Below are 26354 nucleotides of genomic sequence, written 5' to 3'. Positions count from 1 at the left end.
TCCCGGGCTTGCAGCCAGTTCAGACGCTGTTTGGCCAGTACCCAATTTTGCTAGTTTTGAGGAGGGTCGTGGGAAAATTGAATTATCTGAGGATGCAGAGCTTGCATGTGGGACACTGATCCTTGCTGATCCCCAGTGTCACTCACACTCTGCGTTGGGAAATTTACTGTTTTGGTTCAACACTTCTGCTTTTGAACTGGTTCTGACCCTTGTTCTTGTAGGCTGGAATTCCCGACCTCAGTGATTCCATAAACATTCAATCAACTTCAGGGGGGGCACAGCCATCTGCTGAAAGGGAGAAATGTCTCTTGGTCTGTGTTAGAAGATAGTTAAATTGGGTAGAAAAATAATTTCAGGAGTAGGCAAAGCAATTCTGCCTGAAAACAAACCCCTTATCTTCCTTTTCAGAGTCTCTCACTTCTGTGATACTGAGATTCATTTTACATGTTGGGCTACTGTGCCATTGGGTAGGACAAGAGATAATGGGCACAAATTGCAATTAAAAATTGCAATTAAGTATTAGGCAAATAAAGTTCTACCATGGCAGCGGTCAAGCACTGGAACAGGCTGCCTGGAAAGGCTGTGGAATGTCCATCCTTGGTGATGTTCAGTACTCAACAGGGCAACCTGATCTGCTCCAGTGGTCCTGTCCAACCTAAATTATCCTATGGTACCATCAAATACAGATGTGATGTCTGAGGCTGGATTTTATCTTTGATTACAGGGTTTCTTCCTGCAGAGATATGACATGTCTTCTTTCTTGAAAGAATGTGGTTGTTTCTCTTTATTTTATTACAGAAAGCCCCTGAGTGTCATCTTCTCTTTATGCAGAATCCCTTTCATAATCTACCTCACAGTCAGCATCTCTTTAATTTTGATAATTTAGAAACACTGTAGAGACATAGAAGTCAAGTATTTTTTGCAGTTGTGGTAACTTTCTATGAAATGGAGCCCATCTCCACACAAGAGTAATGCTGTCTCTTCCTTTATAGCTGTTGCAGCTCGGGCCACGTGCTCTCCGTAGGCACCTTGGTGTTCCTTCAAATAGGAATAGGTGCTGTCTGTCTCTTTTCTAGACAAAGTTTGACTCAAAATGCAGGTACCTGAAGTTTCTCTTCAGCTCTAAGTTGTCTTTTACCTGCTGTGAACGGCTCCCTTACAGAGTTATCTGTGTAACAGATTGTGACTCTGGTGGTTTTTCATAGTCTAGGACAGAGATAAGTCACACTGCCGTTGGATGAAGTGTCGTACCTTCGTTTTGAGCCCATTCAGGGCCTAAAGGCTGTCAAATATCCTTCTCTTAGACTGTATGAAAACATTCATTCAGCATTATCAGTTGTGTTTGTAGATCCCTGATGCAGGATCATGCTTCTGGTTGCAGACTGCTTTCTTTTTTCTATAAGGATTTGTTTCTTTGCAAGGGAAAATGGAGGGGGAATAATAGTGGTGACTTCCTTCCATTGCGAACACGGCTTGTCTCTGTTACGAGTGTCCTCTTATTTATGAAGTTTGAGAGGAAGGGAGGGCATCAGTAATACAGTAACCAGTGTGGGTCATGTTCTTTACGTTTGATAGTAGAAACAGCTTGAAAGAGCCCTCATGAACCAGATTGGCAAAGCAATTTGTGACAGGAAAAACCTAGAGGAGTCTGATTACTTACATTAGCCAACCTGCTGTGAGGAATGTTAAAACCTGAGCAGTTTCCAGGCTGACAGTCACAGTAAATGCTTGATCTCAGAGACACGGCTTCACCACAACCGTGAGGGGTAAGGACAGTAGAGCCTGTGATACCCTTTTCACTGACCGTGACATCCTGTATTTTCAATTGAAGTCCCTCCGATGCTGAGTTAAACATGGAGTTGTTCTTAAGGCACCAACATACACAACTGATAAGTTGTATGTGCTGTGGTCCAAAAATACATGGGTGGGTATATTTTGGTTCAGAACTGATGATGATATTTTTTCCTTGATTACAGATGAAGAGCTAGCATTGGATCACAGCCTCGACACAGACTTAAGGGACCACCACAAACTATATTGGGAGAGAGAGTTCAAACCTGTGGCAGAAAAACTTCTTGACAGAATTCAAAGGCATCACTCCTGTCTTCCAGCTGTGACTATTACTCCATTTTAATCAGTCATTATTTTTTTGTGGTGTAGACTGTACAGCTTCTAATATCCCTGTACATTGGTCAGCATGTTGGAGAGTGTGGCAATTTAATTTTTAAAAAAAAAAGTCAGTAAAGCCTTGCATTTATATACTGGATACTGTCTTTTGAGACGCTTTTATGCATTCTTTGCATGCGTAATTACTTTTTACAATATATTTGAACTGAATATATTGCAGCTGTTCATTCAGTGTGATTTGTCTATTTAAGCGCATAGTTTTTTGACTGGGAAAATTTGCTAAATTCTTAATTTTTAAAAGGTAAATTACCATGGAGTACCTGGACTTCTGTGATACCAAAAATGTAGGTCCAGCTCTGCAGGTAAGAGGCTTTTCTCAATTGGGACTTCACATCTTAAGGCAAACCCCCTGTATCCCTGCTGTAAAAGATTTTTAGCTACCCTGGTGTCTTCTTTCAGTTGTTCCCACATTCCCAGGAGCCACTTGTGGGCCTGTACTTCTCAGATGGTCTTGGCCAGCCGTTTCCCCTGGCTCGTGTCTCCATCCTGGGGCCAAAAAGGCTCTGCATCCCTCACATTCCTTCTAGCTGCTTCTGCCTTGTTTATTGCTCAGTTTTGATCCTCTCAGTGTGTAGAAGTCCCTTCTTGTAGCCCATGAATTAGCTCAGCAGGTGCGTCACTGGCCTCAAGCATTAAAAGCCCAATTGGCTACAGAAAGCTTTACTGACCTGACCCATTTCTCTTTTTTCTGACCTCAAATTACTAAGAATAAACTGCTGTGCAGGGGCTGCTGGGCTCCTGGCTCCGATCCTGAGGGTCAGTGGCCTGGCATGTGGTGTGCGTGCCCGGAGAGCAGGTCTCCAGCCTGGCAATCCCTGGGGAGAGGCTGGAGGGATTTGTTGTTCTGAGGCAGCAACTCGGAGCCCCCTCAGTGGCACCACTGGACCTTTGGCAGTGCCTGGGGATCTGCTTCCAGCGAGGAGATGGAGGGAGGAGCCTGGGAAGCAGAGCAGTAGTAGAAGGGCAGGGAAGCCTTTCTCCAAGGGTAGGTCCCTGCTTCTGTATTCCTGTTGATGGAGTAGGGGAGGGGGGATTTCATGGTCCAGGTGTTGGAAGCGGTGAGGAGGGAATGTCAGTGAAGACAATGAAATGTGTGATGTTCCTTTTGTCCCAGCAGCTCGGGAGCTTCTTGAGACCAGCAGGACCTGGGGAGTGCGTGCGGCTGCCTCCGTCGCTGCAACCCACAGGAGACAGCTGCTCGGCACTTGGGTACGGTTTGGCTCCAGCAGCAGCTCTGCTGAGCTCCTAAAGATCTCAATTATCATTCCTCCTTTTGCCATGTTAATTTTAGCTGACAGTTGAGAGGAATATAAATGGCTTCAACGCCCCATTTGTTTCTTGGAAAAAAGACTGGATTTGCTTTCTGGGGGCAGTAAAGACAAGCTGAGGGGTGAGTACTGCCCTGTGGGGAGGGAGCTGGAGGCATTTGTTCTTGGCGCTGGCATCAAGGCCAAGGGCAGGCAGAGAGCAGGCTGCCTAACGCGGGGTGGGGATGCCAGGCCCTGTCAGCAGCTCTGATCAGCGCTGACAAGCACCGGGCCTCTGTCAGAAGGGGTTTTGCTCCAGTCAAGGTGGGTATGTAGGCAATTAAGATCTCTTCAAAGAAAATGCTAATGATGTCAGTCATTACCCATCAAACTGGGAACAGGGGCCTGGAGGGCTGCGTAGGGTGTCCCTGCAGCACAGGGTGGATTTGGGTATCCTGAGTGTTATTGTTTGTTTTTTTAATAGTGTCCCTCCTGGGCCCAGGCAGCAGCCAGCCCTGAGTTCTGTGAGGTCAGTCTCCTTCCACACGTTGCCTGGCATTGGGACAGGACCCCCTGGTGGCCCCCTGGTCCGTGGGGTGAGTTGCCAGTGCTCCCGGAGCCCACAGCAGAGGAGGGCAGCCCACTCCCACCAGTGACAGAGGCAGCGCTGGGGCTCGTCCCCCCCCTGCCCTCAGCTGCTGCCCTGTGCAGCCATCGCCACCGCCCCCTTTCACAGGGCATCTGGTAACTTCACCAATTTCTTATTTTTAAAGACAGGTCCCCACCGAGGGCTCTGGGTGCCACCGCGCTTAACAGCCTCGCTTGGGCTCTGCTGCTCCGGGCCACAAACACCTCCCTGTTTTTCATGGAAAATCCCCAAACGTTTTCAGGCCTTTTCTCCAAGGTAAGTAGCTTTGCGTGCGCGGGTTGTGGTTGGTGCTGTTTAGAAATGTGACCATATGAAGCCACTCTCCAAGGGTAGGTCCCTGCTTCTGTATTCCTGTTGATGGAGTAGGGGAGGGGGGATTTCATGGTCCAGGTGTTGGAAGCGGTGAGGAGGGAATGTCAGTGAAGACAATGAAATGTGTGATGTTCCTTTTGTCCCAGCAGCTCGGGAGCTTCTTGAGACCAGCAGGACCTGGGGAGTGCGTGCGGCTGCCTCCGTCGCTGCAACCCACAGGAGACAGCTGCTCGGCACTTGGGTACGGTTTGGCTCCAGCAGCAGCTCTGCTGAGCTCCTAAAGATCTCAATTATCATTCCTCCTTTTGCCATGTTAATTTTAGCTGACAGTTGAGAGGAATATAAATGGCTTCAACGCCCCATTTGTTTCTTGGAAAAAAGACTGGATTTGCTTTCTGGGGGCAGTAAAGACAAGCTGAGGGGTGAGTACTGCCCTGTGGGGAGGGAGCTGGAGGCATTTGTTCTTGGCGCTGGCATCAAGGCCAAGGGCAGGCAGAGAGCAGGCTGCCTAACGCGGGGTGGGGATGCCAGGCCCTGTCAGCAGCTCTGATCAGCGCTGACAAGCACCGGGCCTCTGTCAGAAGGGGTTTTGCTCCAGTCAAGGTGGGTATGTAGGCAATTAAGATCTCTTCAAAGAAAATGCTAATGATGTCAGTCATTACCCATCAAACTGGGAACAGGGGCCTGGAGGGCTGCGTAGGGTGTCCCTGCAGCACAGGGTGGATTTGGGTATCCTGAGTGTTATTGTTTGTTTTTTTAATAGTGTCCCTCCTGGGCCCAGGCAGCAGCCAGCCCTGAGTTCTGTGAGGTCAGTCTCCTTCCACACGTTGCCTGGCATTGGGACAGGACCCCCTGGTGGCCCCCTGGTCCGTGGGGTGAGTTGCCAGTGCTCCCGGAGCCCACAGCAGAGGAGGGCAGCCCACTCCCACCAGTGACAGAGGCAGCGCTGGGGCTCGTCCCCCCCCTGCCCTCAGCTGCTGCCCTGTGCAGCCATCGCCACCGCCCCCTTTCACAGGGCATCTGGTAACTTCACCAATTTCTTATTTTTAAAGACAGGTCCCCACCGAGGGCTCTGGGTGCCACCGCGCTTAACAGCCTCGCTTGGGCTCTGCTGCTCCGGGCCACAAACACCTCCCTGTTTTTCATGGAAAATCCCCAAACGTTTTCAGGCCTTTTCTCCAAGGTAAGTAGCTTTGCGTGCGCGGGTTGTGGTTGGTGCTGTTTAGAAATGTGACCATATGAAGCCACTCACACACACAGACACACACACAGACACACACACAGACACACACACACTCTCACTCAGTCTCTGGAGTGTTTACTGCTTAAAAAGGGAGCGAGTTCCTGCAGGTACCTGCACGTGTCTGGAGAGCGTAGGATGGAAACAGCCAGTTTAGGCTTCTCAGAAAATTACGTGTCAACCCTTAACCCCCCCCAAAAAGCAGCAGGAGAATTGGGTGCTGCAGAAACCCCATTTGCAGACTGTAAAGACGCTGCTTCTGGGTCCTTAGGCAGAGCTTAGCTTTATGATGTGCCCTTACACAGGAAAGTTTTGCTCTGTTTTTGGAACATTAAAAATCCTGTATTTTTTGTTAAGAGGAAATAGCAGATGCTTCCTGTTAGTCACAATTTTTGACAGTTTATTAATCTTTCTCCCCTAGATCTTTTTAGATATTTTACCTTCTTGGATTGTAAGCTTAAAACTGTTCTCAGAAGGGTCTGTTGTGAGAGAAACCCATCTGAGCTGACTGAGAAGCAGGCCAGGGGACAGAAATCTTAATTTCAATCTACCTGTGGGGCTTGGAAAAATCCATTTCTTTCCTGCCTTAGAAACAAGGCTCCCACCTTACTGGCAGCAGGTGGGATTTTCTAGAGAGTGCACTGTAACCCCCGTTACAGCCGGCTCAAAGAGTGTGGCCAGAATTTTGTCCCTTATAGGAAATCCCCCTCCCACTGCCTCTTGCTGTACAGTCCTCACTCGGACTGCACAGACCCAGCCATCCCTCCGATGCCAGCCATCCTTTTGGCACTAGCCTTTGAAAATTAGCAGCCTGATCTGGAACTAAGTTCACTACCAAAGGATTTTAAAAGCAGTTTAACTCTCAAAATCACACTTAGACCTAGTCATTGCTTATATAAACATAAAGGTGGAATCTCCAATCGTATCCCACCTGTTACCTGTGAGGAAAGAGAAAACCCTGTAGGGCAGAGTGTGCCTGAAGAGAGGGTGGGGGGCTATGGAAAGGATGAAAACATCAGGAGTATATGAGAGGTGTTCCTTGATCATTTTAGTGAAGACCTAAATCTATTTTTTAAACTTTATTTTCTCCCATCATTTTAGACTCGGTTGAAAAAGTCACAGTTTGTCATTTGCAGTGTTTGCTCAGTTGCTGTTTCAAACATTTTGAAATGGTCTTTGAACCAGTAAGAACAGAAGCGTAAAATTAAACCACACCAAAACACCAACAGAAAAAGTTGTTACCTTTATTTAAAAAATACCAATAATACTGACAAATTTAAAAAGCAATTCACACTCATACAAAAGTATTCATGTGTTCTCCAAAACCACTGTATATTAAACGTCAGCATTTTAATCAGGTTCTGATTTACTAAAAATAGATGGTTTTTAGCCTAGTTATTTAAGCAACTGCAAAAATCAGTAAGACCAGCGTTGGGCATGTAATACAGTAGGACTGTTTGGCAGCCTAGAACAACATTCCCACACCTTGTCCTAGCTCCTGGAACAGGTATCGGTTCATCCTTGAAAAACAGGACAAGAAGCTACTCGACACTTCGTGTAGTCAGATCTCTAAAAAAGCTCTGAGGACTCGAGTCCTCTTCTTTCCTTAGGAAGACCATTGCACTTTGGAGCTCACCAAATAATGCTGAACAAATGTCCCGTAGCATTTTAAGGCTAAACTATTTGAGAAAATTGACTGCTATCTTTCAAATCATCAGTGTGGACAGAAGAGGTTTAGTTCTGATTAAAAAAGGAATCTAAATAACAAGGCTTTTTTGAAACCACACACAATAAAGGCTCAGACAATAGCAGTGCTCACTTTCACGTTTAGCTTAACTGGAACAGCCTGTGTCTGTTCACTCCACCAGCACAAATAGCAGCATCAAGATTTTTCTAAAATTATTCTCAGAGGGAAAGCAAATGTCATCAAGTCCCACTTCTTGTCACGCTCCAACTCCCGTAGTATTTGCCTTAACACAAGATCTATGTATCTATCATTTGCTATATTGCCACAAGTTCAGAGAGTGTCCCGTGCTGTCTAAAGCCAAAATAGGGTGAGCAGGCAGCACTTCTGCACAACCCTGTCTCTTCAACTGCCAAGCGATCACTGCCCAGTGGCAGCAGTGAGATTCCAAACACGGAAAGAGCTGAAACTAAAGGAGTTATGGCACAATGGGCATCTTAACTTAGAGCTACCGTTGGTCCTGAGGCTTCGTATCTTCCTCTGCCACGCTGCAGCTGCACAACATTCCAAGGTCGCCAGGCAGCCGGAGACATCAGGTCATGTAGCGAGTAATAGCTCTCAGAGCATAAAGTAGTTCGGCTTGCATCCGAGCTTCTACCAGAAGCAAATTGACATGGACCTTGGGGGGAAGAAAAGAAGTTTACTTCTTGCTTTAACGGCGCGCTCACGGTAACCTACACCAGCCAAAGGAAGCCTGTGGGGCTGGGGGTTTCGTGTCGGTGTTTGCAGGAGGAACCGGGGAGCACTCAGTGTTTGAGCCACCCGGTTCTGCCCGAGGGTACGGCTAAGGGGGGCCAGGTTCAGAGAAAGAGGTTCTCCTCCTGTGGTGGACCTGTCCAGGTTTAGCTGGACAAAACGGACCAGCTTTCAAGCACACAAGCCCTTCTTTGGCAGCAGACAATGCACAGCTTGAAAATAATTGTTCAAATTTAGCTTAATTAAATTAATCGGTTAGTTAAAGGCAAAAGGGTGGTTGGTACCTGTGGAGCAGAGGGGGTTGTTAGCAAAGGAAGAGGCGGGAAGGTGCTTTGTCCCTGTGGGACAGAAACACACAGGTAATTGTCACCTGGACAACACGGAGTGGTTACCTGAGGGGAAACACAAGAAAAATTGTAACATGCCATAAAACGGTTGTCTCTGCAGAGGCAGAGGAGTTCAGCAGCTACCGGAGGTGAGAGTTTTTGTTCCCCAGCTCATCCCCTCAGTGTCTTTACTGTATTTCTTTGAGGACGAGACCAGAAACTGTGTGGGAGGAGGTGAAAAGTGTTCTCTCCCTGACAGCAGGCTCTCTCAGTTTGTTCTGGCAGGTAACGGCTGCGTTTGGTGTCATTTGCCTGATTTCCATGAGGATGGATGGTGATTGCACTGAATGACACGTACGTGTATGATCCTTGGATTCTGATGGCTATGGAGATGCAAAGTCTTGGGTTTTAAAGAAGGATTTGTGTGCTTGAAAAGCTCGTCTCTATCAGTTAGTCTAACCAAAACAAACATATGTTTGTTTGTTTTGGTTATATGTTTCAACGCTGAACACCAGCTGGGTGGCTGTGGCCATCAGCCTGGCAAACCCATCTACCACCCCTGTCCCTCTGCGTGTGTGCAAACTCTTACCTTCTCAGAGTGTTCAAACTGCCTCCAGAAGCTATCATACATTCTTTTTGTGGTCTTTTCAGGAGTGCAAACCACAGTCTTGATATAAACTTTAAAGCTGCGGTCCAACAACTGATTAATTTCACCGTAGTCATAATCATCGTATCTGTTTGGGATTGAAAGAAAAACACTTTCATTTTCAAGAAGCAGGTATTTTACTTGTGTTGTTTCTAACTTCCTATGGCAAAATAAATTATTGTGTAATTTGTACCACTACTGGCCCTCCCCCATAATAAAAATATGTTTAAAAACACACGCGTGTTTGGTCAATAAATGGCTTTGCTTCAGTCTGAGAAAGGGAAAAAAAAAAAGCCACTACTACCAAGTCTGATGTGCATAGAACAAAAGTAGCAAAACTGACCTTATTCCAAACATACAATGAATATAGTTCCAAATAGCTCGTCTTAGCATTGAGGTATCCACATCTTTGTGCATGGCCATTGTGTTGTACGTCAGATTATAAGCGATATGAAACTTCTCATCAAGTAGCTGTCCCACATCTGGGTAAAGACGATTAACCAAGGAATAGCCATGGTCTTCCCAGGAGTAATCCTTAGAATAAGAGAAAAGGCAGAATGGAGTCTTTTAGAAAATGAACTTGTGAAGGTCTAGTGCTTTCCTGTAATTTATCTCAGGGCAGACAGTGCGGGGTGGGGAGGGCTGTTCAATATTTTGCTTTAAGCCTTCTCCTCCGTGGGACAGTGAGAGCCCAGCAATTGCCAGGTTTGGTTCCCAGCACAACAAAAAGCCATCGCGCACTAAAGGTCCCGAGAGCAGCCCCCATCCTTGGTACCTGAACACGAAAGGTGGGCACGTGCATTCCGTGTCTGGAGAAGTCCTTGTAACCATAGCTGGTGTCCTCAAAGTGACGAGACACGTCTCTTGTTGGTGCCGATTCTTCGTCTTCTGTTAATTTCAAACAGAATTTTACACATCAGTAAAAACAAACTGGAAGTGTAGTAGAAGAATGGGAGTCTGTGCTTCTTAAATAATCACACAGTTTCACTGGACTACCTGTATTAAAATTCTTTGCCCCAGCTCAGTGTGACTGCAGCTATGACTTTTAGTGGCAACTCCATGAAAAACACTCAGATTCTTACAGACAAACATTATTTTCTCCCTTTTTTTGTGTACCAGTCTTTACTTTGTGCCCTAAGCCTAGGGGACACCTTGCACCTAATTCAAGGTGTCTGTAAAAATGTCAAGGGAAAACCTGTTTTGGAACAGAGATCTTATTGAAAAAGAGGCCTCTAAGATGTCCACGCCAAGTTTATTTTAGAGAAAACTCTGTTGAAGAGCCTACAACAACCCTAAGCTTATAACCGGTTAAGTATTATCTCAGTCATCTGAAAAGTAATGTTCCGTAGACTTAAACAGCTACATTTGTTAAGGACTCCTACTTTGCAATGTCTTGTGAGATACTTAAATCTCTTGTGAAACTCTTAAATCTCTCAAGAGATTCCATTTCTGTTGGAAATTCCTATTAAACATAGTGACTAGTACGGTGTGTGTGAGAGAATCTTGACACTGCTTTGCTCTTTTAAGTGTTCCTGGAAGAAAACAAGTCACACCTATCTTGATCCCTTCAAAGAAATTGTAATATTTTTGAGACATCTAATAATACTTTTTTTCCCCCCTTTTGCAGTAAGTATTTCTTCAAGTGATTTGGAAAAATCTAAAGAAATATTTCTATTTACACGCTACAGCTTTTTTTTTTTTACCTGAAGAACAGACGAACATGCTTTCTCTCTTCTCTCTTTCAAACCGTGTGGCCATCTCTTCTTGGCTGGCTTCCTCTTCATCCCTACACTCCTGGAGCTGCTTCATTTTCTCCATAAGAGCTTCAACTTCACAGACAGACTCTGTAGACTTAAAAAGGAGAGAAAAACATTTCATTGCCATGTTCTAAGAACTGACGATGACAGCAGAAATCATCAAACCAGAAAAATTAAATGCAAACCATGTCCTTTGTTTACATCTTTAAATACTGATTTTTTGAGGGAAACAGTTCTTGAAAGAGATCTGTGCTGACCCAGAAGTTCACATTTAGTCGTCATCTTTTCTCAATTAGATCCCTGGTATTTTTAGTGTATTTTAAGAATCAGAGCTTTTTGGAACAAGCAGTTCTCACACTAAAATTAAAGTAATTTCTCTTTCTTAATCTAGATGTTTAACAACTGAAAAACAAGGAGCTGTAACAGAAATTCTGATAGAGGAAGTAACCACAATTTACTACCCAACTGTCTTTTTTCCCCTTTCTCTGCTCACAGAGAAGAAGGAAAAATGAAGAACGAGTGTAAGTGCACATTTAATGAAGCCTCAAAGGAAAGCTACTGCAAGAGAATCTTATTTCACCAGAGCTGTTTTAACACCACAACACACTATTAATTCAATATCTGGTCTTGTAAAAATCCATCAGCACAAAGCAAAATAAAGTCAGCTTCAGTTTATACTCTTGTGCCCTTTTCCTCTCTGCCTTTTGCAGTCGGTTTGCTCCTTGAGAGACCCAGCGAGCTCCAGCAGACAAAATTTAAATGTCAGACAAGGCTTAGTTCACATCATGCTTTTCACTAAGTGAAGCAAGCACAGATTGGTGAGTGTAAGCGCTGCAGGCAGGAAACACTGTTTTAGAAACAGAGTCAGAAAATTGTGAATGATCTGTTGTGTGATGTATCACAAACAGTTCGAGGCAACAAAGTCAAAGACTGGAATCAAAGGAAGAGCCAATTTTCCACTGCACCCATGAGGAAAAGCTTTCCTGGCTGCTGCTGCTGAGGACACGTATCATGCACTGGCTGAAGTCAGGAGTTGTCTCAGTTTGCCCAGATGAATGACTAGAGACCCAAAAAACAGACAGCCAAGAGATAGTATCTTTGTCTCTCCCTTCAGTACCTTCCCCCCAGCCCACCAGCATCACCTCAGCTTCTCCTAAATGTATCTCTTCATTTGGGAAACCCTCTAGATTACACAAATCAATCCCACTCTCACCGAACGGAAAATGATGGGCATCCTCCACGTATTCAATTTACAAAGAAACTATTACTCTAGAAAGAGACTTTGATCAGGCAGATACTTACTGGAATACTTCCAGCTGGGCTGGCGTGAATCTCCTCCACCCCGTGGTACCCGTTTGTAATATCACAAATGCAATAGTTGCTGACGGAGGGGGGCCTGAAGGTGTGACCCCCTTCACAGTCGATCTCGGGGCTGATGCCACAGCCGAAGGTGAAGGAAGCGAGGGAGTGGTAGTGTGTGAGGAGAACGACCGCGTGGATCAGCTCTGCCAGGGACCAGCTGTTCTCTTCAGTCTTCAAAAGTTGCTTTAAAAACCATGCAAGACAAAAGTATTCATTTTAAAAAGTCATTCAAATGATCCCACCTCAGTGCAGTTTGTCGACGCATCTCTTTACCAGATAAAATTACTTTTCTGATGCCCTCAACCTGCTTCCCAACTCTCTGACCTGCCAGCTGCAGCCTCACATGGTTAAGCCACACAGGAGATGACTTCTCTCCCCTCTCAAGCCCTCAGTTATTGAATCAGTTGGGGTTTCTATTTTGCACTGTCTGGTTTGTATTGAGGCCAGACCAACTCGCATTGAAATTTCACACCTCTGATGAAGATGCAACCACAACAGTCGCATGTTTCTGCAACTGGGCTCAGAGAAGTCTCAGAACAGTCTCAGAAAAATCCCAGCAACTCCTTGCAGATCAGCTGTGTATAAACCTGGCATCAAGGCCGGGCTCCCTCCATCTTGTCCCTGTGGGTGGAATGTTCTACATCTGACAAGAAATTTCAAACCCCAACTTCCCCTTCAGGCAGGAAAGTGTGGGAGGTCTGGGGCCTCCTGGCACACCCTCGCCCACAGCCCAGCGTCCTGCCTCCCACCAAGACCCGCTGCTGCCTCTCCACCAGGCAGACAGGGCTGAGAGTCCCAGCACTCACTTCCTCCTCACTAAGGGTGAAGAGACCAGCAGAGGAAGAGGAGGAGGAGTTGCTGCAGTAACCAGGGCCAGGCCCAGGTCAGGCATGCCCCTGCCCTGAGAGCTGCCATCACACACATGATAATCCCACTCTCACCGAACGGAAAATGATGGGCATCCTCCACGTATTCAATTTACAAAGAAACTATTACTCTAGAAAGAGACTTTGATCAGGCAGATACTTACTGGAATACTTCCAGCTGGGCTGGCGTGAATCTCCTCCACCCCGTGGTACCCGTTTGTAATATCACAAATGCAATAGTTGCTGACGGAGGGGGGCCTGAAGGTGTGACCCCCTTCACAGTCGATCTCGGGGCTGATGCCACAGCCGAAGGTGAAGGAAGCGAGGGAGTGGTAGTGTGTGAGGAGAACGACCGCGTGGATCAGCTCTGCCAGGGACCAGCTGTTCTCTTCAGTCTTCAAAAGTTGCTTTAAAAACCATGCAAGACAAAAGTATTCATTTTAAAAAGTCATTCAAATGATCCCACCTCAGTGCAGTTTGTCGACGCATCTCTTTACCAGATAAAATTACTTTTCTGATGCCCTCAACCTGCTTCCCAACTCTCTGACCTGCCAGCTGCAGCCTCACATGGTTAAGCCACACAGGAGATGACTTCTCTCCCCTCTCAAGCCCTCAGTTATTGAATCAGTTGGGGTTTCTATTTTGCACTGTCTGGTTTGTATTGAGGCCAGACCAACTCGCATTGAAATTTCACACCTCTGATGAAGATGCAACCACAACAGTCGCATGTTTCTGCAACTGGGCTCAGAGAAGTCTCAGAACAGTCTCAGAAAAATCCCAGCAACTCCTTGCAGATCAGCTGTGTATAAACCTGGCATCAAGGCCGGGCTCCCTCCATCTTGTCCCTGTGGGTGGAATGTTCTACATCTGACAAGAAATTTCAAACCCCAACTTCCCCTTCAGGCAGGAAAGTGTGGGAGGTCTGGGGCCTCCTGGCACACCCTCGCCCACAGCCCAGCGTCCTGCCTCCCACCAAGACCCGCTGCTGCCTCTCCACCAGGCAGACAGGGCTGAGAGTCCCAGCACTCACTTCCTCCTCACTAAGGGTGAAGAGACCAGCAGAGGAAGAGGAGGAGGAGTTGCTGCAGTAACCAGGGCCAGGCCCAGGTCAGGCATGCCCCTGCCCTGAGAGCTGCCATCACACACATGATAAAACAGCCTCAAGTTGCACCAGGGGAGGTTCAGGTTGGATATTAGGAAAAATTTTTACACTGAAAGGGTTATCAAGCATTGGAATGGGCTGCCCAGGGAAGCGGTTGAGGCACCATCCCACCATCCCTGGAGGTGTTCAAAAGATGGGTTGACATGGTGCTGGGGAACATGGTTTAGTGATGGGTTTTTTTTGTCAGAGTTGGGTTTATAGTTGGACTAGATGATCTTGAAGGTCCCTTCCAACCTAGATGATTCTATGATTCTATGATAAATGCACCCTGGAAGTCAGCTGATCCAGGTAGCCCTTGGGACGGAGGGCGCAGCAGAAGCAGCCACTTGGTGGCTTGTTGATGCTGCAGTCCTGGGTGGCATGTCCCACCACCACTCCCCTGGGCTGTTCTGCCAGCCTGCTCCCTCCAACCCAGCCTGAAAACTAAGCACGTGGACCAGCAGCAACTGAGACTGGACACGTGGTGATCGGTGATGCCTAACCTCTGGTGGCACCTCAGGAACGCTGAGGGGGTTCTGGCTACTGACAGCACAGGACTTAGGGGAGTGCACACCTGAGCACACCCCCACTGCACCAACACAATTCTGACATGACAACTCTGAAATATCAGTGTCCTGTAAATTAAATTTGTAAGTGATTTAAGGCCAGTAATGATCCACCAGCTTTACACAAGTGATATTGTATCACAGTGATGTAGCACTGAAATGAAAGTCAGTAACACACAACATCTCTCACCCTGTTTGGCTCTTAACCCTAAAGATCTGAGATTGCATTACTGAAAAATAAGTAAAAATAAGTACGTTCATATTACTCCATGAAAGATTTACCTCGATATGTTCCTTGGTGATAAGCCAGGGTCGATGAGCCAACATTTTGTTCAGTTCTCCTAAATTTTGCAGTTTTTGAGGTGCATTTTCCAGACCATTCAACCATTTAGGGTCTCCACCGACGTGAAGGAAGTCATTCACATGGAGGTTAACAAGGTAAGAGCACTGGTGCCGTGCTGCAGCCTAGGAAGGAAAACACAACTGTGATACAGAAAACAATTACAGTAAGTGCTTTATGACAAATACCATAAAGTCACCGTTTCCTCACAATATTCAAGAATAAGACTTGCAGTGATCAAAGGCTGAAGTTTAAAAAAAATATATATAATTATCAGCCTGTTTTGACTAGTGTTCTCACAGCAGAAGTTGTGATAATAATTCTTCACTCATAGACATTTTAACTACGCTGGCTACAGGTGCAACATCCAGGCAGAAGCACAGCCACAGATTTAGTGTCTATGCTGAAGCAAGAGTCCCTACTGCAGAGTAGTCTCCAGCAGGGAAGAAGCAAGGCTGCCTCTAGGGGAACCTGTACCAGCTAAAACGAAAGCAGGTTTTAGAACAAATAGAGCAAGAGAGACTAAGGGCAGCTTTTCAGCAAAGAACAGAGCTAGTATCATTTATTCAAACAGTAATACCTTCCCCATCAAATTAAGACACGGCCCAAAACTTTGGTTCAGCTTCAACAGACAGAAATCATTGCACTGGCAGACTGGAAATTATGAAATCAACCACTTCTGGCAGAAAACTTGCTTAGAATTGAGAGATTCAGAAACAGATGATGGGACTGTTGAGTTAGAGGGAGGTGTATTTGACAGGACAAACAAGCTTTCTTGAAAAACAGTTTCTGAGATACTAAGGAAACCAAAAATAAACAAGTGTCTTATTTTTATAACAGACTTTTTCCCCTTCTTTCTCGCAGTCCTACTGAAACTATGAACGTAAAGTCCTGGCCTTATGAAACAATTTGCAAACCAGACACAAACAAAGCTACTCTGCTTTTCCCCTTAGCTCCTGATGAAAAGCCTCTCCAACCAGAAACTGCAAAACACAGTAATAACTGCCATTAAACAAGCCCAGAGAGTGTTGCCAAAGTGGCTGTTTGGTGTCCCAGCCTACCATTATCCCGATGTAGTGTCGGTAATGAAGCGGGAGAGGACCGTCCATTTGCAGTAGATAGTGCTGAGTTTTTAGAAAGCTTTCAAGATACTGTGGGTGGAAAACCATCACCAAGGTAACATTGTCCAACCGGCCCAGTGTAGTAAAAGAATCCGCAAACAGCGCGTGCATCATGGCGTCTTCGTTTCCCACTTGAATTGTCTGATTGAACAGAAAGAACAATTAGCAATATTGTTTAAGAAGTACCAATAAAATAGTAAATAAATACATTACCGTAGCACCCAGAGGCCTCAGTGAAAGGGATTATATTGTAAATCTGTTAATGGCATTAAATCAGTGCACATAAGGGAAGGCATATAAAATCCCTTTAATACCTCTCATTTTGGAGATCAGAAGTGGTTGTAACAGCAACAGGGGATTTTTGCCTTTACGCTTTCCTTTGTGCAACACTGACTTCTCATTTTTAACTCTCTCACCTTCACTTTCTTGAATGCCCCAAATTGCTCTCAGTTTCTTATAACAACAACAAGGTAATTGAATAATTATTTTCACTGAGGAAAAAAAGAGGGAAAGAAGCAAAAAGCTTGCTGACAAGAGAGAAAAATAAAACTAAATTGAAGCTTAAGGCTGTACAGTTCCTAGAAAACCACAGGCATATTACTAACATCTTCAATGCTCCAAATTCTCTTACCAGACGATGAGGAGAGAAGCACCAGAAACGCTCAGCCACAGCACTCTGAAGCTTCTCAGATTATTCAGAATGGTAGAGGCAGCTCAAGAAAAAGTAACCCCAGAGCAGGGGGGCAGGTGCCTTGTGGACCAGTAGGAAATTACATCCGGATGTTCACAAGGAAACTGACGCTCTTACACAAAACAGTATTGGGTTTCTCTCATGCTAGAGAGCAGGGAAGGAGGGGTCATGACTATTCCAAAGCTCCCCCGGGCTCTCACTGCTTCTGTACCCTAGAGCTGTGGCCAGTGTCTCACCAGGACTGAATGTGATCACGACTGTAAATGTTTTGCAGCTCAGCAGCTGTCCTGAAACCAAATGTGGGTTACTACTAAAAGGCTGTTCCTTAAAAGCATAAAGTTCACTGTGTACTTGAAAACAGCACCACACCTCCTTCTCGGGGATGAATCTGCTTGGTCCGTGTCCCAGTGGTCTAGGAATTCTTATTCCAAGTTCCTAGAAAAGAAAATTACACCATCTCAGCACTTAGTTATAAACAGCTTTTTAGCTGTGGTTGCAAGAAAGACAAGAATTCCCCATTCAGAGCTGGGCTTATTTGGGTACTCGTGGTACTCTTACACGGGTACTTTTACTAGTACCATTTGTACAAATGCAAATCATTTTTTATACAAGTGCTTTATAATTAGCCATGCTTGTTTACAGTGTACTGTCCCACTCCAGCAACAAAATAACTCTGCAACAAAGGCTCTGCCAGCTGAAGAAAACACACACAAATTTATATGCACACACACACACACACTACAACCTGGTTCACAGAAAATTCTGCATAAAGCATATTTTGGCAGGGTGTCCAGGACAAGGAGTTCAGTACAGAGCCGCTGCTGTCTGGTTCTGCCACTGATAGAAAAGGAGACTGGTGTGTGTGTGTGTGTACATCCGCAGTACGCCAGCACATAACACTCTGTGCATCTGTCAGGAAATGAAACAGCTGTAACCCTAATCAGATTTCTTCTTCCCAACCTCAAAGAGCTCTCAGACTGCTGAAAGTACCTGATCTACATTTGCATCTGCTTGCTTTTCAAGATAGGGTAAATAGCTCTTCATGTCGGGGGGAGGGAGAGAGGGGATTTTGCTCCATCAGAACAGCAGCAGCCACATCCCCACACAGGCCTCTGTGGACTCCTTGCCTTATGGGGAGGAGGGAGGAGGTTGGATGCCCCCCCAGCAATTCTGGACTTGCCTTCTCCCTCAGCTCGATGAACCATCCTGCCGGACCCACAGCACCCTGGGCCCTTTCTGCAGCCAAGGGACAAGTTGCAGAGGAGACTCAGGTGCATTTGTCCCCTGGCTGTTCCCTCAGGAAGGGTGGGAGCCGTAAGTTCAAGGGCAGTTTCTGTGTTTGGCACCGAGCACCCTCAGGGAGGGCCCAGCAGGGTCCATGGGGCACGTACCAACATGGGACACAGCCTCACCTCACACCTACACGTGCCCACCCTCCTGGTTGGGAAGCACATCACCACAGAGGCCCATTCCTCCTGCAGTGCAAACCAGCTCCTGAGGGGATTACTGCCTGGCCACCAGCACGGCTTCCCCAGGAAAGATGGGAGCCCTGGGATTAAGGCTGGAGTGGAGCTGAGTGCTAACCACTAGGCTGGATATAAACTAACAGTTTGGGCTCTTACCTATTCCCTCTCCCTTGTCTTTTAAACACATCAATGGCCTCCACTCCATATCCCAAACCACTCCTTTTCTGATGATCCCAACCCCATCCAGGTTCTCAGCTGGGTTTAGATAAATGAATAAAATACTGTGTATTGAGCCAGTTCAGGCTTGACAGAGCAGAGGGGCACCTTTAGCTGGTTCAGGCGTCAAGAGCAGATGGAGCTCCTAAAAGCTGCTTGCCAATTCAGTTTTAAACTTTGCTACATTTTCCCCACATAGATAAAGGTTGTTACAAACAAGCAATACTGCTCTCACTTACTATTGCACTTTTTCTGTCTTTAGCTGAGGTTTCTATTTGCACGAGTTCATTGTACGAGAAGCAATTTTATTAATCAGTTACTGTTCCCTGAACTTTCCCCTAAGATTGAAAACCAACTTCAAAAAGCCAGAAATAACCAGCACAGGTCTAAGTCAGAACGACCAAAGCCCATCAGACTCTGATAGTCTCCTTAAACCCGTCAGATGCCTTAATTTCTCAGGTCTTATTTGGATAAAGCGAGATCAAATGGGAGCTCTTACACAGTCTTCTCACACTTTGCCTGTGACAGTAAAGTTTGTGATGTACATTCTTCCTGCTGACGGTCCCAACATTCACAAACAAATTTTGCCTGTCAGTCAAGTCTCCAGCAATTTCACTTGTAGGATGGAATTTATGTCTTAAAAACACGCTCTCTATACTCAGAGTTCTACCACAGCTTCTTATCTTGGCTACAAGTACCCTAGCAACTTAGAGAAACATCTTACATCCAAATGACAGCAAGAAAAAGAAACCTGTATGCATGATTTGACTTAGCAGTTGTCTGCCAACTCAAGCACTCCAAGAGAAATACATTTTAGTTTAATTCTTGAACAACTACGTTTCGATCTTCCCCTTTCCCAGAACAGTTACAGGAAGAAAACCCCCAAGATTTCTGAACCTGAGATCAAGCAGCTGCTGACGTATTTTGCCTCACAATCTAAAATACATCAGTATCAATACACAACATGTTTTTTAAAAGCACGCGGCGGATGAACCATTATGATTACACTGCTTGATTACAACACCTCAGTAAAAACCAAACCCTCTTTGCATAGTGACTTGGGGTTTTTGGGGGGGAATTTAAAGAAGTTGCTTTGTCTTCCCCTCAGGAGACAAAGCATCCCCCTGAAATCATGGCACCAGCCAAGTACTTGAGAAGCCTGGGTTTGGGTCTCTGCTCTGGCAGAGATTTTGCAAAAGATTTGTGAACGTGAGTCTTAGTTTCCCACCTGCAAAATGGGGGTAAATCTCCTGAAAATTGTTATTCTTCAGTTACAAGCTATGGCAGACCTTTTAAAAACTTTTTGCCTCTCTTTTTTTCCAGAAGCAGCATTTAATCAAGTTCTCTTAGTACCTGAGAAACAACAGGCATCTCTGGATGGTCCCAGTATCCCAAAATTTCAAATACTGTATGGCCAACACAGTAATAATTCTCTAAACAGTCCCCGACTATGTTCCCTTCATTTTGAACATATTTCTATGCTCCATGATGCCCTTCACTAAGTGTCTACCTTCCAAAGACGTGTCGGTCTCCAGCTTTCCCTCTCAAAGGCAAGACCCGCATCCTGCCCAGCCACACCACCACCACGTTCCTCTCCTGCACCATCCTCTTAAAGAATCACCTCACCTGGAGCACCAATAAGCACTTGGCAAAGCAGCTGGGGCCAGGACGAGCAGCAGTTGCAAGCAACTGGTATTTATTTTGGTTATTACAAAAGTATAAGCAACTTTTATGCAATTCCAGACCACCGAGTTGCACACCAAACTGTCCTACTTAGTGCCGTGCTTTCTCCATCGAACTTCTCCTAGCTTCTTTCCTCCTGTTTGCTAACCTTGTCACACCACTTCCATTCAGCTTAGAAACTCTGCAGCTGAGTACAGCTCCAAGCTCAGTAGAAAGCCAACCACTACTGAGGCTTTAGGTACAAATAATATATAATAATAATGCATCAGAAGCACTCCATCTTCAAAGCCAGAACATAAAACTCACATGGCTGCAAAGCTGAGCACCAGGAGTGAAACAGATTTCACCTTCAACACCCAGCAGCTCACAGCTAATGGAGGGAGGTGGGCCTCGCCAGGTGGCCATCCGTTCCACTGCTCACCTTCCAGATGTACCTTGACAGAGAAGCAAGGCTTTAGCCATGTAAATACTATATTGCTACGCTGGCTGAGATGACCCCAGAAATCACAGAAGAGCCTCCTCCTTTCCCCTTATGTAACCTAACTTGTATTTCCATACAGCCACTATTATTATTTCCATGAGAACTATGTTCACCAGATACCTACCATTTCTGAATCTACATGTCCCTCGCCACTGCCATTTCTCAGCATCTCATCTAATGTATGACATTAGATGACATTCATGCAACATTCCTGTGAGGCAGGGCAAGGGTATTATCTGCCATTTAGGAAAAAAACCTGAGAAACAGAAAAGCCACATGTCTAACAGAGGCTGCTGCTGGTGGCTTGAGCTGAGATCTCTCCAGTCACGGGCTAATGCCCTAACCATCAGACTGTGTGCCTTTTCAGAGACTTCTCAACCAGGAAATATGTTTTATGCAAATTTACACCAGCTCTTCAGAGCTGAGACAGAAGACTTAATGAGACAAGTCTGCAAACTTAATTATATACTTCCCAGCTACCATTCTCTCTCACCAGTCTGGCCCATTTAGTACATCCAACTCCACAATGCCAGCCAGACCAAAAATCTGTACTGCATGTACACATACGCAGAGAGAAGACCACTCTAAACCCACAAGCACGTATAAACTCACTCTATTTATGGCTCTTTTGTATCTCAAGACTCTGTCAATCAAGCCCACTTTTAGGTAATTTTTCTAAGTGTCTTGTCAAGAACAGCATTCCTATCGAATTTAAGGAAAAGCTTGAGATGGAATGCTTAGAAGAGGGTTTTTAATAATTGAAGTACAGTGTGCATCACCTCTGTTGGTAACTGAACATCTTCTACTTTGGTTCTGAACCTCTTTAAAATATAACTGAAGGGGAAAAAAAAAAAAAAGACTCACTTCTAAACAAACATGGAATATCAGCAATTCCACCTAGAAAAAATTGAAGCAAAGTTACAAACCGAGACACAGGGCTGTCGTGCTTTGGGCTGGGCTGGGCTGGCCACTAAGACCAGAACAGGAACCTTACCTTAGCTAGAGCTCCTGCCGTGCACCCAAAAATGCTTTTTCAGAGCCCTGTTCCTCCCCCACTATGGGCTCCTGGCAGCTAGAGCTCTGCCTCTTATCACAAAACCTCTCCCAAAACTCAATTACAGTTCTGTCAGATGAGTACAGGGACTGTTACCAAACTGTTAATTTTCAGTCATTCAGGATTCATGAGCTGAGCACCAGCTATGAACCACTACCTTCAGACTACTTCCCTGGTGTTAGCACAGTGAGTCATTCTGCTCCCCTCAAGTACAGTCAGTAACAATATCAAATGTTATATCTCCCAGAGAGACTGATTTACATACTTAAGCCTCCTCTAAATAGCAAAAAGAACATTTTAGCATAGACAAGCCACCAGCGAAGTGAAAATATGATTATCAATTTACTTCACTAAACCACATTTGGATCAACATCTTCATCTGGTTATTTAGTGCTGATTAAGCACTAAATACTGCTAGATTCAAACCAAATTGTATGAAAATCACACACAGTAATGCAATATAAAACAATCTAAAGGAAGGAACCAGAGAAGGGAAATGAGTTTGGAGTGACCTTTTTGGAGGCAACATTTTCCTAGACAACCAGTGATCGTTTTACATAATCCAAGTGCACTCACAACCAAAACTTAGGGCTAAGAAAGGCACAGTGAGCTGTGGGTTAAAAACTCTTCAACACCATCTCCATGTAGAATTAACCACCGCCCCCAATGTGCCAGTGCTGAAAATTCAGTTTAGTATACTATGGTATGTATACATGTGCAGCTGACATTAAAAATACCCATTTAGACCTTTATACTCTTATAGACTAACATGCCCCGAAGCATCTAAGTGTCTAAGAAGCTCGTGGTGCATTTCCAAGGGAGACTTTGGCACTCACCAGTCTAAGAGCCCAGTACTGCTGCTGCTGCTTCACTCACTGCCTCTGGTTCCTGCTTCCCCTTTAAAGGTCACCCACAGCAAAACCACACTGACGGGCTACAAATTTGGAGTTTCCTTGTTTGGGATCTTAACAACAACGACTGGCACAACTGGCCTCACAGGACAAGTTATTTATCACCGAGCTGATACACAGTCATCTTAAAAGCCATGTTTTCAGTTCTGCTAAATACAATAGCTACCATAGTTTCCTTATCAGATGGGCAGCTTTGGGAAATGAAGGGATTAAGACACAAAGTGTAGTGATTAAATATGATCCTTTTCCAACAAACACTTAAATCCCACAAATCCTACACCTTTTCTAAATGTGTGACTAACACAACTGGCAGGTTTTCCTATTTTATTCATTTACCTAATCCAGAAGTAGTTGCAATTGTTGGGGCTTTCTCAAACAAACCACGATTCATACCAAAATGACAGAAAAAATTATCTCAAAAATGCCCACGTACTCTAAATTTTTATGCTGGTTCCATTTTCTGGGTATCTCACACTGTCATTCAGCTGAAGCACTAGACATGTCTGCACTTGCAGGGATTTGAAGAACTGAGAACAAGTACTCCCCCCTCTGCTACAAAGCACTTTGCTTCACAGACCTACCACTCGTCACTGGAATTAGAGCACAGCAAACGTTGAACTGTTTCCATTTCACAGAGAATATATTATTCTTATATGAATTTAAATACTTAAATTACTTCATGTTAATTTAAGTATCAGTGTCTTCTCTGGAAGTCTCAAAGTCATTTGAAATAGCGTATTTTAAAAACATCCCCAGCTACTTTATGTGACTTGATTCAAGAGAGAAATCAAGACGAGTGTGTGCCCAAGGTCACACACCCTGTTCACACTGGGAGGAAGAAAAGGCCAGACTCCTAAGTCTCAAGCTCCAACACCTCTGGTCATCTTGTAGGACCAAGCAGTAAGAGCAGGTCCAACTGGAGTAGTCTCAAGGCACCTAAGTGCTACCTACTTTTCCTCAGCAATAATAGCTCTTCCTGTAGTGGTTTTGTGACACAACTGCCTGGAGACCACAACCCAATTTACTTCTGATATGAGCTCAGTGAAACCAAGAGGCTGAATTTCAATGACTTGCTATACGCCAGTTCTGTCATGTGTACAATGAAACAAATAGTATTAAAGGACAAAGGATTTGGAAGGAACGTCTGCAATTTCCATGCTGTAAACACTGTTTAAATACCAATAAATCAGTGACACAGAAGGAAATAAGTTAAAACGTGACAGTTACCGTTTGCATTACGTAGACTGTAGTGCTGGATTATGTCAAAGCAAAGCAATTTGTACCCAAGAGGTGCTAGATCTGTACGAACCAGAAAAATACAAAATAAGTTTCTGTGGCAACCTGCAGCAGTTTGAGGATTTAAAAGTTTCCTTTAAAAAAAAAAAAATCCTAACGTAATGACACTAAGAAATTTACAAAAGAGATCCAAAGCAGCATTTCAATTCCGGTGCAAAATAATGCTATTGACTCGCATTTGGCCACAATTAAAGCAAGCTCTTCTCTATCAAAAACACAAGACCAACCTCACTGTTTCAAAAGGATAATCCAAGCCTAGGCAAGAACGAAATAAATACCAGGCAATTAAGAGGCAAGAACTAGTTGGATAAAGCCTAAAACCCCATCAGACACCCCAGCAGCACACACACAAGCGGCACACACAGCCCTTCTGGAGCCGGGTGGCGATGGGGAGGACAACGCCAGCATCTGCATTGTCACTGTAGCTGGATATCCCGTAGGAAAGAGCTAGAAAAGACCTGCAAATCCCCCAAAATTACCCTCCAGTAGCTCTGAATCCCACCTCCCCGCAGGGATTTCTCCCGGGGGATGCTCCCCGGGGAGCACGACAGCCGCCCCCGGGGGGGTGTCACCCCTGCGGGGCCCCGCCGCGGCCCCGGCCCCTCGCCGCCCCACGGGTACCTGGTGCTGGGGGGGTGATGGGGGGACACCCGGCCTGGCCACCCTCCCTGCTGCCGGCGCTGCGGGGCTGGGGCTGGCCGCGCTCCCCCGGCAGCCCCGCCGCCGCTCTGCCGCACCGCCCAGCGCCGCCGGGGCGGGCCCTGCCGCCGGCCCGGCCTCCCTTCCTACCCCCGGCCCTCCCTTCCTCCGAGACGGGACGGGGGGGCAGCTGCTCGCCGCGGACCCCGGTTGCTGCCTCTCCCCGGTGCCCCGGAAAATACAAAGAATTCTGCCCCGGAGAGGGGGGAGAATCAGGCAGCGGCGGGGGAAGAAGCCCTGGGGGAAGAAGCGGAGGGGGAAGGTGTCCCCGGAGAGCCCCAGTGCCCCCCGTGCTGCCCCGGCCCGGCTGGGGACCCTCTCCCCCTCGGCTCCGCTCTCCTCCCCGGCACCGAGGAGCTCTTTAGACAACAATTCCCCCTCCCCTGGCTCCTTATGCAAGAGTTTCTATCTACCTTCTCTTGAAGCAACACGGTAATTACGGCTTTTAAAGGCAGAAATCGCAGGAGGTTAACATTTTGTAGATAGTTGTGTGACTAAGTATGCTGCTGCAGAAGTTTGGCCTCCTGCCTATTCCCAAGATCATAACAGTCCTGGGCAAACATATGTTTTGCAATCACATCAGCAAAACACTCAGCCTTTGTTTGCAGCAGGCTGTACTTCTCTCGTTGACCCCCCAGGGCTGTAAACTCTGCCAGATGCCTTACATCTCCCACCTCTTTTGGTTTGGGATTTTATGGCATCAATTATTTCAAAAGAAACAAGTCCCTGATTATCCCACATGATTTTTTTTATTATTTTTTTGTGTGTGTGTCTTTGACAGCACTCTAAGATTTATAAAGCTAAATTCTGTTAGATCATTTTCCTTCAAATATTTTGAATTCAAATAAAATGTAACAGAGCCCAAGAGGAGAACTTCTACTGCAGTTTTGAAGGGAGGAGGCCAGGACGGCTCTGAAACCCTGAACATACTCATTTAGGGGATGAAGGCCTCTGCCTACAATTCAGCCTGCTTGGGTTTGAGTCCTGCCAAGCTAACGACCAAGCAGGGAAATTCCATGACACTGAACTTTACGCTTCTGTTAAATGTAAAACTGAACACTGGAAAATTGTTCACAGGGTGTTCCTGTTACGGGTGTACGAATCTTGCTGTGAAATGCAGAAAACACCGAGGATGGTGCTGTCAGGGGAATGTGTCAACATGACTCAAGGCAGCAGTTCTCCTAGAATTAGAAATTTCTAATTCTAAAGCATTAAACGATTCCTTTCCTCTCCACTTTCCAAATACCATCACCTCTCTGGGCCATGCAATTAACCTTGGAGAGCCAAGGGATACTCTATGGAAGGCTTAGCAGAAATTATAAGGTTAAATTACCTAGGAATGCCAAGGTACCACAGCTCCTTATCTGGGGCCTTTAAGTTGATAAGTTCTTCTGAAATGAAGTGTGCTTCGTACCTACTTGCACTTCAAAAAACGCTCAACAGAAGCATGGAAAAAGAAGAAGAATGCAACACTGGCAAAGAAGGTTGCATTTTGTGAGCCAGTAAAATAAACTAATGAAGAACACTGTTTAATTCCCACTGGCTACTTCCTTACTTCAGGCCAAAATATAACAAAAAGGGAAGGAATGGGCTCCTCTTGCAACACAGGCAAAGAACTGGCTTGTGCTCAGAAAAACTGTCGAAAGAAGAGAGTAAT

The 26354-nt window shown here is 45.6% G+C and overlaps 2 protein-coding genes across 22 annotated transcripts in view; one reads left to right on the top strand and one right to left on the bottom strand.

Moving 5' to 3' along the window:
• The window catches only part of ARMC2 (armadillo repeat containing 2), a 102369-nt gene extending 90771 nt beyond the window's left edge, over nucleotides 1–11598 (top strand). For 7 of the 17 annotated variants that reach the window (XM_014964454.1, XM_014964469.1, XM_014964467.1 and 4 more), the window contains 4 exons: nucleotides 1977–3396; nucleotides 4208–4338; nucleotides 8674–8850; nucleotides 9053–9282. In XM_014964454.1, the coding sequence (XP_014819940.1) occupies nucleotides 1977–2134 (158 nt within the window). In that variant the 3' untranslated portion in view covers nucleotides 2135–3396; nucleotides 4208–4338; nucleotides 8674–8850; nucleotides 9053–9282. The other 10 variants (XM_014964465.1, XM_014964461.1, XM_014964457.1 and 7 more) reach the window with 10 other exon arrangements.
• Nucleotides 6863–26354, bottom strand: part of SESN1 (sestrin 1) — an 83499-nt gene continuing 64007 nt past the window's right edge. Inside the window, exons 1-11 of one of the 5 annotated variants that reach the window (XM_014964472.1) lie at nucleotides 24620–24651; nucleotides 23930–24001; nucleotides 17261–17326; nucleotides 16141–16341; nucleotides 15022–15204; nucleotides 13197–13439; nucleotides 10751–10898; nucleotides 9823–9935; nucleotides 9391–9581; nucleotides 8991–9135; nucleotides 6863–7998 (exon numbers count right to left, since the gene is read on the bottom strand). In XM_014964472.1, the coding sequence (XP_014819958.1) occupies nucleotides 7912–7998; nucleotides 8991–9135; nucleotides 9391–9581; nucleotides 9823–9935; nucleotides 10751–10898; nucleotides 13197–13439; nucleotides 15022–15204; nucleotides 16141–16341; nucleotides 17261–17326; nucleotides 23930–23938 (1386 nt within the window). In that variant the 5' untranslated portion in view covers nucleotides 23939–24001; nucleotides 24620–24651 and the 3' untranslated portion in view covers nucleotides 6863–7911. Of the gene's footprint in view, nucleotides 7999–8990; nucleotides 9136–9390; nucleotides 9582–9822; nucleotides 9936–10750; nucleotides 10899–13196; nucleotides 13440–15021; nucleotides 15205–16140; nucleotides 16342–16831; nucleotides 16855–17260; nucleotides 17327–22627; nucleotides 22647–23929; nucleotides 24002–24619; nucleotides 24739–26354 lie in introns of those variants that run through there. The other 4 variants (XM_014964475.1, XM_014964473.1, XM_014964471.1 and 1 more) reach the window with 4 other exon arrangements.

This window comes from Calidris pugnax, unplaced genomic scaffold, assembly GCF_001431845.1.
Source record: "Calidris pugnax isolate Ruff unplaced genomic scaffold, ASM143184v1 scaffold219, whole genome shotgun sequence".
NCBI classification, from domain to species: Eukaryota; Metazoa; Chordata; class Aves; order Charadriiformes; family Scolopacidae; genus Calidris; species Calidris pugnax.
The sequence above is the reverse complement of the archived record's forward strand: the minus strand, read 5'-3'. Positions and strand labels throughout refer to the sequence as shown.